The sequence below is a fragment of the Pocillopora verrucosa genome, chromosome 8, assembly GCF_036669915.1.
Source record: "Pocillopora verrucosa isolate sample1 chromosome 8, ASM3666991v2, whole genome shotgun sequence".
Classification (NCBI taxonomy): Eukaryota; Metazoa; Cnidaria; class Anthozoa; order Scleractinia; family Pocilloporidae; genus Pocillopora; species Pocillopora verrucosa.
In genome coordinates, this window is record NC_089319.1 from 5,353,204 (window position 1) to 5,364,611 (window position 11,408).

At 38.0% G+C, this 11,408-nt stretch overlaps 1 protein-coding gene across 1 annotated transcript; it reads right to left on the bottom strand.

Annotated features, from left to right (window-relative positions):
* Positions 1 to 35: 35 nt before the first annotated feature.
* LOC131796921 (mitotic spindle assembly checkpoint protein MAD1-like) lies at positions 36 to 11,367 on the bottom strand. The gene is made up of 19 exons (XM_059114547.2): positions 10,766 to 11,367; positions 10,559 to 10,611; positions 10,068 to 10,139; positions 9,666 to 9,747; positions 8,683 to 8,813; positions 7,841 to 7,955; positions 7,070 to 7,131; positions 6,595 to 6,681; positions 6,270 to 6,348; positions 5,016 to 5,081; positions 4,803 to 4,892; positions 4,291 to 4,338; positions 3,719 to 3,775; positions 3,237 to 3,313; positions 2,601 to 2,691; positions 1,870 to 2,095; positions 1,517 to 1,569; positions 1,202 to 1,339; positions 36 to 931 (listed from the first exon to the last, which is right to left on the bottom strand). The coding sequence occupies exons 1-19, from the start codon at positions 11,297 to 11,299 to the stop codon at positions 767 to 769; spliced, it is 2,226 nt and encodes a 741-aa protein (XP_058970530.2). The 5' UTR covers positions 11,300 to 11,367; the 3' UTR covers positions 36 to 766.
* Between the last annotated feature and the right edge of the window lie 41 nt (positions 11,368 to 11,408).

The window sequence follows — 11,408 nt, forward strand, 5'->3', positions numbered from 1 at the left end:
AAGTGATGACTTTGCCTTCTAATGAGATTGACAGTTAACTTTTATTTACATGTCATACACAAAATATTTACAAATAATAAAAGAAGAAGCCATGGTAAAAGGAATGATTTAAGGTTGTAACATTTGCTTTATACGATAATAAAGCAAGATTACTCCGATTGGCAGTCAGGAGACTGCAACGTTTTTAAATTGTATTTCCCGGAGCTTTAACCTGACTGGTAAGCGCAAATTAAATTTTAGCCCAAAAAGAAGCGTTGACGCACGCTTCCCGCGCTTATCACTGGTGCACGTTTTAACCTCGACTTCTGATTGGCTCATTCTGGCTATGATTTATTTGGATTAAGTCCAATAGAGGGTTACCAAATTAATTGAAAGCCCCTCTGAGATGAGTAACTCTAGCTATGATAGCTTCCAGGTTCGTCATAAGGATCTCACTATCTTACACTATCCGCGACTGAATTTCACAGTTGAGAAACGGGAGTGATACAGAGGGCGTCGTTCAAAAGGGAAGAAAGAGTTAGGAATATTAACTGGCTCTACGATTTCTTGATTGGCTCCCTGCCCTCTACGAAGGTTAATTGACGTCTTTTATCAGTACCTTAGGGGGAAGAAAACAGAGAACTCCAGCGAGGACATCAAACATGGTGCAGGATGGACAAAATTGACATGGACTGTAGACGGCAAACTAAACAAAATTTTTCAAGATTTGCAAGTCGTTACTCAGCGCGAGTGACGCACATCAATCTCTGCAGGACTGCACGAAATATCAGTTAATAACTATAGTTTGAGTTTGTCTGTTAAACAGTTCTAGTGTGATGTTACTCAGGAAGGCCGGGATGGAGTTAAATCTGTTCAAATAAGTCGATATTTGATCCGTTAGCTGAGAGGAAAAATCCGTGGCTAGCAACATCATTTCACCTTTAACATTGCTCTGGAAAAAAAAAAGGAAAAAACGCGACAAGGTCAAACACGAGGCAGTTATCAGGTAAAGTCAAATTTTCGTTAAAATACTTTTTCTTTAAAAATAGCTTAAAAAATAAACACGGATTTACCAAGCAAAAAAATTGGATATGATATAACACCGTTGCCGCTCATGTCTCAAAAACATCTTCAGTTCGTTACCAACGTTTAGATGTACAGTAAGCTTAATCAACTGTAGAACAAGAGAATATTGTTGATATTCTGTTGCTGTAGAACTTACTTCAAATAACAGATCGTCCGTAGATCTCTCAGCATACATGGACTGAAGCCGATACTGATTGTCTCGAATGACATCAATCTTGTAGCCTGTTAAGGCATAGCAAGCCTCACGAAATTCTTGAATCTTCTTCTTGAAAACCTAACAGTAAAACGTTACGTGACATGTTAACACGCTGGAAAAGATTGCGTTACACTTTTTCTTACAAGTTTGTTCTAGAGAGCGAGTGTGCTCTGACTTCTGTGGCACGCATGGTACACGAGTACGCTTACATGCGATTCATTTAAACTGTTGCAACAAACCTCTTCTTTGTTTTACCTCTTTTAAGCGCTGATTTTTCATCTCTGCCGAGGACAACTGTGCTTTAAAATCTGTTGAGAAAATGACAAAATCTCAACCTTGTTCAGAAGGAAGATAATAAGATTTTGATAGGACCAGCAGCTGCCCTCATAACCGTGTTAAATAAGGAGCAATGATTAGGTATTAACTAGCGTCCTATGAGTAATGAATGAGATAATGCATGGGGGCTCTCACAGGCGCTGTAGCACGAGCGGCGGAACCGGGAGACTTAAATGCGCAGGTTTCTTATTTGGCTCGTTTCTCACTGCTTCGGCGCTTGAGCCGCAGTGCCCTGGAGAGTCTACCCGCATACCAGGGACTTAAAGGCTAACCTTCCACTTGTTTGAACACACTTGGTGCAGTCTCAGGACCGAGCTTGCCGAGGAGACTGGTGTCATTAGGGCTGCCGCCTCCCTCCTCCACGACCGTTAGTCTCCTCTTCAGATATTCGTTCTCCTTCCGCAGATTTTCCAGCTCCTCCCCACGCTGTTGTTTAGCGACACTGGATGGATTCATCGACAGATGGACAATCTTGGTTTTAGTTGGATCGTAATAACCCTGGAGGTACAAAGATGCAGGTCAGAGGAGCAGGGACCCATTTCTTGAGAATCCCATTAGTTACCTCACAATACTGGAATTCAAGTAATAAAACTATTCAGAAAACAAACGGCTCTTTTGCTCGTCTACATTCTGTCAGCGCTCGGAAACTACGGAAGAAGTTATCACCGAGTTAAACCACATCTTCTGATCCTTTCTGTCCGAAAAAACTTATCTCAGTCGTATGTATTGTTCGCTGCAGTTATAAAAAGACCCGATCGCCGCTGTTTTGGTCCCACAACACAAGGAATCAATGACAGTAGCTGAAAAACTACGCACCTACCTCTCCCCTAACCCCCTAACTTATTATCAGTTGACTAATGTTGGGTTAAGGGAGGGGTAGGTGCGCAGTTTCTCAGATACTAGTATTGATCCCAACACGGATCAATGCAAAAATTTTCAAAACGAAGAGCTAACTGTAATGAGTTTTGACTGTCTAATAAATGATCTCCATTAATGACCATACCCGCATGTGCATTTGGTCTTTGTTGATTTCGTAAATTTCCAGCTGTTCTTGTAGCTTGGCATTCTCTGCCTGAAGTTTTTCTAACTCTATCCTGTGAGAAATACATTGTTTAAATAGAAACTCTTTAAATTACAGGTTATGAGGTTTTAATTTGAGAACTTAATTAAACGCATGATCCTAAAAAAGATCTACACTGTGACCTGTTACAGTGAACTCAACTGTCGCGATTCCGTTCATCAGTGCCTCAAGGCCGGTGTCACGCATTTTCGACGTCCTTAATCACAAGGTTAAAAATAAAGAAGTTTTTTCCAGCCAGTCCTAGTTTTTTCAGAAATCTTAGTCCGGCCAACTAAACAATAATTTCAGATTTTAATCATCCAATCAAAATAAGGGTGATCGAACTGAGCAGCATACGTCATGCCCTCATAAACCAATCAGATTTCAAAACAATCTAGCCGAAGGGTGTCCATTCACAGTGGCCTGTTAAACCTAATTGGCTGAGAAATGACAGCTTGACATGGATCAAATGGACGGCATATGTCTACTAAGCCAATCAAAAACTGAACAGGGTCAGCTGTTAGACAAAATTGAGAAACTTCTCTGAAAACAATCCATGAACTGGAAAAAAACAGTTACCTCAAGGCGCTGTCGGCAGGTTTAGCTGCGGTTTGGTTGGAAACCTTGTCTCGCAATTCGCAGTTTTCAACCTCAAACTGTATAAATAGCATCAAAAAAAATTATTAATCATCGTACCCCTAAAATACTTTCATACATTTAGTATATGTTTTAACATCTGCTCGATAGAGATACTGGGCAAATATCTGTTAAAAACCCTTCGAGAGCAGCAAACGCCTCTCCTCAGTTTGTCTTGCTTACGGAACAGTAGTCTTCTCTTTGCTTATTTCAGGCAAATAGAGGTGAACACGAGGCTAATGGGAAGGGTGAGTCACTAGTGGGAAGGGTGAGTCACGCACGAGAGGAAAAGTGCGACACTCACCTTTCTCTTTTACCCCCACTCGCCTGAAAAATGCAAAAAAAAGGGGAGAAAGGGGAAATGACGCTTGTTGTGCCGGTTATTGATATTAAAATCGTTCAATGTAATTATAACAATTGCATACCTGATTAGCCCTGAGTCTTTCTCTGCTTGTTTCGTCGGATTTCTGGTTCACTTCAAGCTGTGAAACGACAAAACAGATACATCCGATGCTTACTTATTAACTTCATCCAGTTTCAGTCTCTGAAGAGGCCCCTTCGGCCCCCATTACTCACACATCAAGAATGAGGACATGATCTTGTAGCAAAATAAGAGCGCCATCTTGGGCTTCCGCGACAAAAAATAAAAACACAATCAGAGAAAACTTCAAAATGCACCTCGAACCAAGCCGAAATTGATGAACTCAAAGTTAGGTGACGGTAATAGAGAAAGGTTTTCTTTCCGAATTAAATTATTTTGTGTTGAAGTTTAGTACAGCCGAATCAGATTGCTTGACTCAAAAGCGTTTATGATTTTCTAGAATAAAACTATAACTTTTGAAGAATAAAAACACTCTTGATGGCATATCTGATAGTTATCTCAAGTGGAGATTTATCACAGAAGTTAACGGAATGAAAATGCAATATACAGGGGCTTGCTTTACCAAACACTACTCTGAACCAACAGACCTTAAAAAGAAATTTGAACGTAACTCACCTCCAATGTTTCGATGTGTTCGTGGCATGTCTTGAGACGATCTTCCGCCTGTTAAAGGACGAAAACAAAACACGGTTGAATTCCAAACAAATTCGTACGGTAATGGACCATTCACTATTTATCGTGTGGGGGGGAAGGGCGGGGGGGAGATTATTGAGGGGGGGTCCTAGGATTTAAAGGAGGAAAGAAGGGGGATCAGTCGTCTCTAACAGAGCTTAAAGGGGGGATATAAAAAAATTGACCGACTGACACTGAGAGGGGAGGGGGGAGTCATTAGGATATTACAGAGCTTTAGGGGGGATCAGGTCAATGTTATCGTTACAAAAAAAACTCTCCGACCCCCCCAGGGCAATAGATAATGACCAGACCTTAGGTGGTTGCTTGAGAATAAACTGAGTTGTTAAAATGTCCATAAAGTTTCACGACGTTTACACGCCGGATGGTCATATGTTAGAAAATATCCTAATTAATGAGAATTTTAGCTGTAACATAAACGTATCTCCTCAACCCACCTCTTTTAACCTGGAGCGTATTTGAGGATCGTAATTTGAAGAGTAGCTACTGTCATAAGTGTCAAGGATTCTGCGGCAGCCGTCACGCTCCTGGGGGGAGGGGTAATAACAAAAAAAAGGTGGAAGTGAACAAATTTCAGAGACAATGTCATCTTTCAAATTTTAAATTTTTGACTGCATGTCAACGATCTTTTTTTCCAATCCAAGACTTACAGCTGTCACAAGAAACAAGCGTCTTTGAAGTCTTTGATTTAGTTCTTTTTGTCGCTCACCATTCTCCTAGTAATTGAAAAAAATTAACACACAACAAAGTCAATTCAAAGCATGAATTATGGATCATTTTTACTGCATTTCAATTTTATTAAAATTTCTCAGGTTTTCAAAGTTCTGAAAAAAAGATTAAGCAGCTAAAAATCCCAAAAGGCAGGAGGAGGACAAGTTGGCTGTTTAACCCTTAAACTCCCAGAATTGATTAACATGTAACTTCTCCCAACAATATCCATACATTATCCAGCAAATAGGTCATGAGAATATTCAGACTTATCAGGTAGAAATTGTTATCTTGACCCACCACCAAATTCTCTAAACTAATTTCCAAGGAAATGTGCAGCAACTAAATAGGAGAATTAACCATCAGATCATGGGAGTTTAAGGGTTAAAGAATGCAGTGAAGTATATGGGATGCATTTTAGACCTTGTAATCATGGCAGGGAGGTGGCTGTTGTAGAAAGGGGGCTACTACTGGAGACTCAAATGCAAAGCTTATCCTAATAACGTCATACTTAATGAATCTGTAACTACTCACTCAAAAGACTACATAACATGGTCTTTCAAGGGAAGTAAAAATTAAATTCAACACAATTGTGCCTGAAGTAGCTCCAGTGACCTAAAGTTCATATATGAGAGATGGTAACTTGCAGAAAGCTGATGGTAAATGAAGGCAGTTGGGTGGAATGCATCAACATGAACTAGTATCAGATGCAGAGCCTTGTAATATATATAATATATATACGAGTCTACCTTGGCATAAAGCACTCAATGCTGTGGTAGCAGAGCTGAGTATATATAAGTGAAAGAATCAATGAGGATGCATCGCTTCTCTGTTACTCTGAGTTTCACACCTAAGCGCTTGTCAGACAGAACTTTCTTCAGTTCTGTCTGACGAGCACTTAGAACTTAACTTAACTTCCATGAATTGAGTTAGAGAAAAAACAAAGAGACTACACTTTACCCTGACGAGCCTGTTTCATGATTGAATCACTCTTCAGGGGATTTTAAAGGAGTGATTTAATCACAAAACAGGCTTGTCAGGGTAAAGCATCATCACTTTGTTTTTTCCCTAACTTGAGTTAACTTGAATTGAGTTTGGGAAAAAACAAAGTGACGATGCTTTACCCAAACAAGCCTTTTTTTGTGATCAAATCACCCTTCACTGGTGCCTTCCACATCTTATAATCGAATAATTACCTTAAATTCAGCTGACTCCTTTTTAACAGCTGTCAACTCCTGCACTGCTCTCTGATAAGCTGTCTCATGAATCTGTGCACTGAAAAAAAGAAACAACAACAAAAACAAAAAAACAACAAGGAACAATCAACATGCATGAACAGGTGACCACAGGGATTAACTGTACAGCCAGGCTGATGAAAAGTTCTGCTCAGATAGAGGCTAACTCTTAAAAATCCCATCACTTGAATTATAGTAATTATTCCTTCTTAGACTAGGGGCCATATATATTCTCAACGAGTTAAGAGAAATTAGTGTTGAATCAAAATAGCAGGCTCCAGATTACCTAGATTTCAGCTCACTTTGTGTTTCTAATAACACTACTTGGCTCTTTTGAAGATTTGCAACATCTTGTGCAAGTTGGGCTGGAGATCTGTTGGGAAATGGATCTTTAATAGGTATTAAAATGTACATGCTATTCTAAAATGGCAGAATTAACATCATTTGACTTTTACCTGGCTATTGTTGCCTCATTTAAGAGGCAATCAAGGCAGAGAAGATAACAAATGTAAATTCAATAAATTAACATGCAATTATCCACATTTTGAAACAAATTCCGTGGGGGACAGCGATATAATGTCTAGCATATATTGGAGTTTCAGTTTTTTATCATTTTTCACTCTTTTAGTATCATGGTAAATTAATTTGAATTTAGTGAACTGATTGTTCATAGCAGGAAAGTCTGTGTGACTCAGCTTACAATATCAACTGCAAATTGAAATATTAATTGCTTTGGAAAGAATCATTTATGGTTCACAGACCTTAGCCTTTTTGTCCCTGACAGATCTTCAGTCTCCCACTTCTGAATTTTCTTTTTAAGCTCCTAGGAAGTTAATTATAATTTATTAATCTCAGCAACAAATACAAAACACAGCAACAAAAACACAAACAAAGTATAAGTTCTTTAAACACTCTCAAACAGTGTTCATGACATAAAATGCCAGTGTACAATTCTAGAATATGGTTTGCTTGAACCACAACCTGTCCATTTATAAATAATCGTGTATAAAGATTGAGCAGCATCTAATTTCTTCTTACAGCAACACTGCTGAATCATTCATAAGAGTCCTGAGAGTAAAGGAAATAATCACTAACCTAAGAGGGTTTGATTGTTAAACAACTTCTCCTTGCCAGTAGCAAAGGAATGTATCAAGAAGAGCATGAAGAATATGGATTGTGATATTAGGGTATAAAGGGTTAAATTTTACTGTAAACCAAGGAAAGCTGTGAAAACTGTGCATGGAGTGAGAGAGTGCTCTGACTAAAAAGAGAGAAAGCCAGTATAGGCCATTAGAAAACAAAACCACAAACAGAAATAGTAATCAAATTGTAGTTTCTTTTTTGGATTGTTTGCCTGTTTTGAACCTTCATGCGATTCATCAGTGCTCAATTGACAGTGAATAAGAATCAGAGTCAGTGTTGAATGCCATGTTCTTTTCTGTTCGAGGAACACTACAGAAGGTTACTAGAAATTTAAATAAGGATTATCAGAAGCCAAATGTTTTTACTTATGAAAACACTCACTTACAGACCTCATTTTCAATCTCCACTCTCATTAACTCTGTAACTCTTTGCTCTGCTCTCTGCAGTTTCCCTTGTAAATTGTCCGCTTTCTCTTTTAACAAAAGATTACTTTCATTTGTTTCTCTGTCAAATGCAAGTAAACATAAAAAACATATCGTTTGGTTTTATCCACTGAGTTGAGAATGTAAATTAGGTCACCATCAAGAGTTTGTTGGACCTATTTTTTTAAGTGTTTGCCCTTTGTCAGAGCAAATAGGAAAAACACACATGTAGACAGGTTAAAAGTATTTAAAAGGTCATGCACTTTGTTTTGTAATGTGGTTAAAAGGTCCAGTCATTAAAAATGATGTATCCTAATGAAATACTAAGAGAGTACAGTAATGAATTAATTTAGTGGCTGGGACACTTATTTACTTATGGTACCTCCAAGGTAGGCACTTATTTGGAACAGGGTGCTCATTTCTTTTTGAAGAAATAGCAGAACTTGTGAAACAAAGTATTGAAGGCCCCCATTCAAACCAGCTTGAAGGAAATGCAAACTTCTGTAATTCTTTGTTTTGTTTTGTTCGATTCTAAGGTCCTAACTAACACTCAAATGTACAAAGTGACAGTTTATCATTTTCTTCTAGTGTCCTGTTCCATAATTTTCATGCATGTGCATTAGTACATTTCCAAGAATTTAAATATATATTGATAAATGGCAAAGGGCATTTCATGAGGACTAATGTGCCTAAATGGAAGCATGTAACTTTTTATTTAAGTTTGACACTGATCTTGAGCTTTTTTAAGTTAATATTGAAGCACAGTCACTGTGATCGTGTCCAAGAAATGCATGGTTAAAAAGATCTACCTGTAATAATGATTTTCATCTTTTAATTTGGCATTTTCTTTCTCCAATTTTCTGTACTTTGTAAGCTGTGTCTGCATCACCATTGCAACTCCTGTAGCTTCATCTTGGCGGGATAACTTCTGCTCCAATTCCTTACAAAGTAAGTGTTTGACAATTAAACATATCACAGGAGGTCCACATGGGAAAAAACTGTGTCCAAGGTCTTGAGTATGGCTCACCATCAAAAGGCCAAGGGCCATACTCAAGACCAATGCCACAGTATTTTTCACAAGCAAAATGACCTACACTGCTAAATAACTTATTAATTTTATCCTGCTGGTTTGTTTTTTTGCTTTGCCATGAATGGCACAGAAAAATACTCCAGTCCATGGTCCAGATTGTAAAAGGCTGCACCTGTTAGGAGTACATGATTAGCCGATCAGATTCAAGTATTTTAGATTCCAACCTTTTGAGATGCTTCAAAAAAATTTATAGCCCTTTTTATATAAAATTGCCTAGAAAGTTATAACCTCAAACCAACCCTGTAAAGGAGGGCCTCTTCTTATATTTGCATTAATATGTCATCATAATACACAAATTTCAAAACAAGCTGGTGACTGCCAGAGTTTGACCAAATACTTGATAACATGTGGCTGGTTATTCTGGTCAAAATAATTACCTTTTGGCCCTTAACCCTTTAACTCCCATGAGAGACCAAGAAAGAATTTCTCCTTACAATATCCATCCAATATCAAGCAGGCAAGTGATCAGAATAAATAAAAATTTCAGTAAGGGGATTATAGCATGTTCCAATACCAAATTCTCCAAACTAACATCACAAGAACTGTATGGGAGATAGTAGGGAGAATTACTAATGAGATCTTGAGATTTAAAGGTTTAATGAACTCGTCACAGTCACCTAGTTTTGCAGAGTCTGACACCTACTTCAAAACAATTTAACACTGCTGTAATAACATGAAGTCTACAATATGTCTTCAGTTTACCTTGACCCTATGCTCAGCTGTTCTTGAATGTTCTCTTAGCTGTTCAAGCTCTGGAAGCTGAGTCATCACTTCACTAAGTCTTCTGTAAAATTAAAATTAATGTATGAGAATCTATACATACCCAGTACTATAAATATAAGGTAAATGAAAATACATCATGGATATACGCAAATTTGTTTGTTCAGAATTGTCCACAAAATCAAACATATTCTACTCTCATGTTACGCACATACATTCTTACATTTTCATAACCCTTTGACCCCTGAGAGTAACTGGCATCTAATTTCTCCTTAAAATATCACCCCTTAATCACATATTAAGGACACAAGAATAAAAGAAATGATCACCAACTAAAGAAACTCTGCGTAATAAGAAGCGTAAACAGAGATCACTTTTAATTACCTTTTGACATTTTCAAGCTGACTCTCAGTATCTCCCAGTTTATTTTGCATAACAGCTAGCTCAGTTCCCTGTCTGAAACAAACCAAAAATGAAACATCTCTATAACTAAATATTTTATTTCCTTACTTTCACAGAGGTGAGGGGCAAGGGGGTACATCTTGAGATTAAATCCATTAAATATTCATCCTGATGCAACTTATTGATCTGAATGTGTCAAATGATACAGCTTAAACTGGGAAATATTCTACAAGAGGTAATCCCCAATATTAAACTGCATATGTAATACAACAAAAGTTTTTGTTTGAAATTAGAGTTGAGAAGGTGGAACTTTTTGCCGTTGTTACAGAAGAAGAGAAAAACTGGCCTGTTGACAATGAACTCTTAAAACTTATGATGGCGAAAACAATAAATTACCTTGGGGACTAAAGCTTTGTTTTAGAGTGGTGTGGTCTGATGTGGGAATCTTTCCAATTCACTCACTAAACAATTACCTGAAAAGTGAATTCTTCAAATCCATTTCTTTTTTACTAGAATCCTCCCGCAACTGAAAAATAATTAACACGTTGTATTACACTTGATAAGTCTCAATACTCAGCCGACAGTAATAAATCCTGCTTTGCGTTCTTTTGAAGTGAAACAAACCACTTAAACGCAAAAAAGTAGAAATAAAGCTAAGAAGATCCGATAAAGGTATGTACCTCGTCTTTTTCTGCACACAGTTTTAGTTTTTCCCTCTGCAAGTTTTGAATCGTTTGCTCGGATTTGTTGCGGTAAGTCTCGTACTCTTTTTTCAGGTCTTTCAACTGATCTTTGGCGTTTTTTTCTTGCTCTGCGATATACTGAATGTTTTTTTGTAGGTCTTCGTATTTCTCTTCCATTCTCCTCCGTTCAAGCCTGTCATTTCCACTATCCTTTTCAAACTCGATTCTTGCACGTTTTCTTTCTGATTCCAGGACATTCATTTGACTCTCTAGGTGCGCGATTTTGCTTCGGCTCTTGATGAGCTCCACATCTTTTTCACGCTCGTTAGAAAAAAGGCTTCCCTGGCTCCTCGATTTATTCAAAGTTTTCGCGAAGCTTTTGGAAGATGGTCTCTGACTTTGCTCATGTCCATCGCTGGATGGATCATCATAAGTCAGCCGGCTCCTTGGGTCACTCGTTAGAAATTGATCGAATTCACCCATGATTCTCACAACAGCAGTGCTGTCCTCTGGAGTTCTAAGGAAATTCATTTTTTCAATGCTATTTCTTCACCTCTCCAAAAATTTACTCTCACGTAAAGCAACCGACAGCCGCCATTTTGAAGAATTATCGGGCTCGAAAAGAATATCGGGATTTTGA

What these genes read in the sequence shown, in the direction of transcription:
- LOC131796921 (XM_059114547.2), bottom strand. Translation starts at nt 11,299, where the DNA reads ATGAATTTCCTTAGAACTCCAGAGGACAGCACTGCTGTTGTGAGAATC. An exon ending in GAGTGGAGATTGAAAATGAG is followed by an intron (nt 7,132 to 7,840) that starts GTCTGTAAGTGA and finishes TTAACTTCCTAG; the next exon opens with GAGCTTAAAAAGAAAATTCA. An exon ending in GCTTGTTTCTTGTGACAGCT is followed by an intron (nt 4,893 to 5,015) that starts GTAAGTCTTGGA and finishes CCCTCCCCCCAG; the next exon opens with GAGCGTGACGGCTGCCGCAG.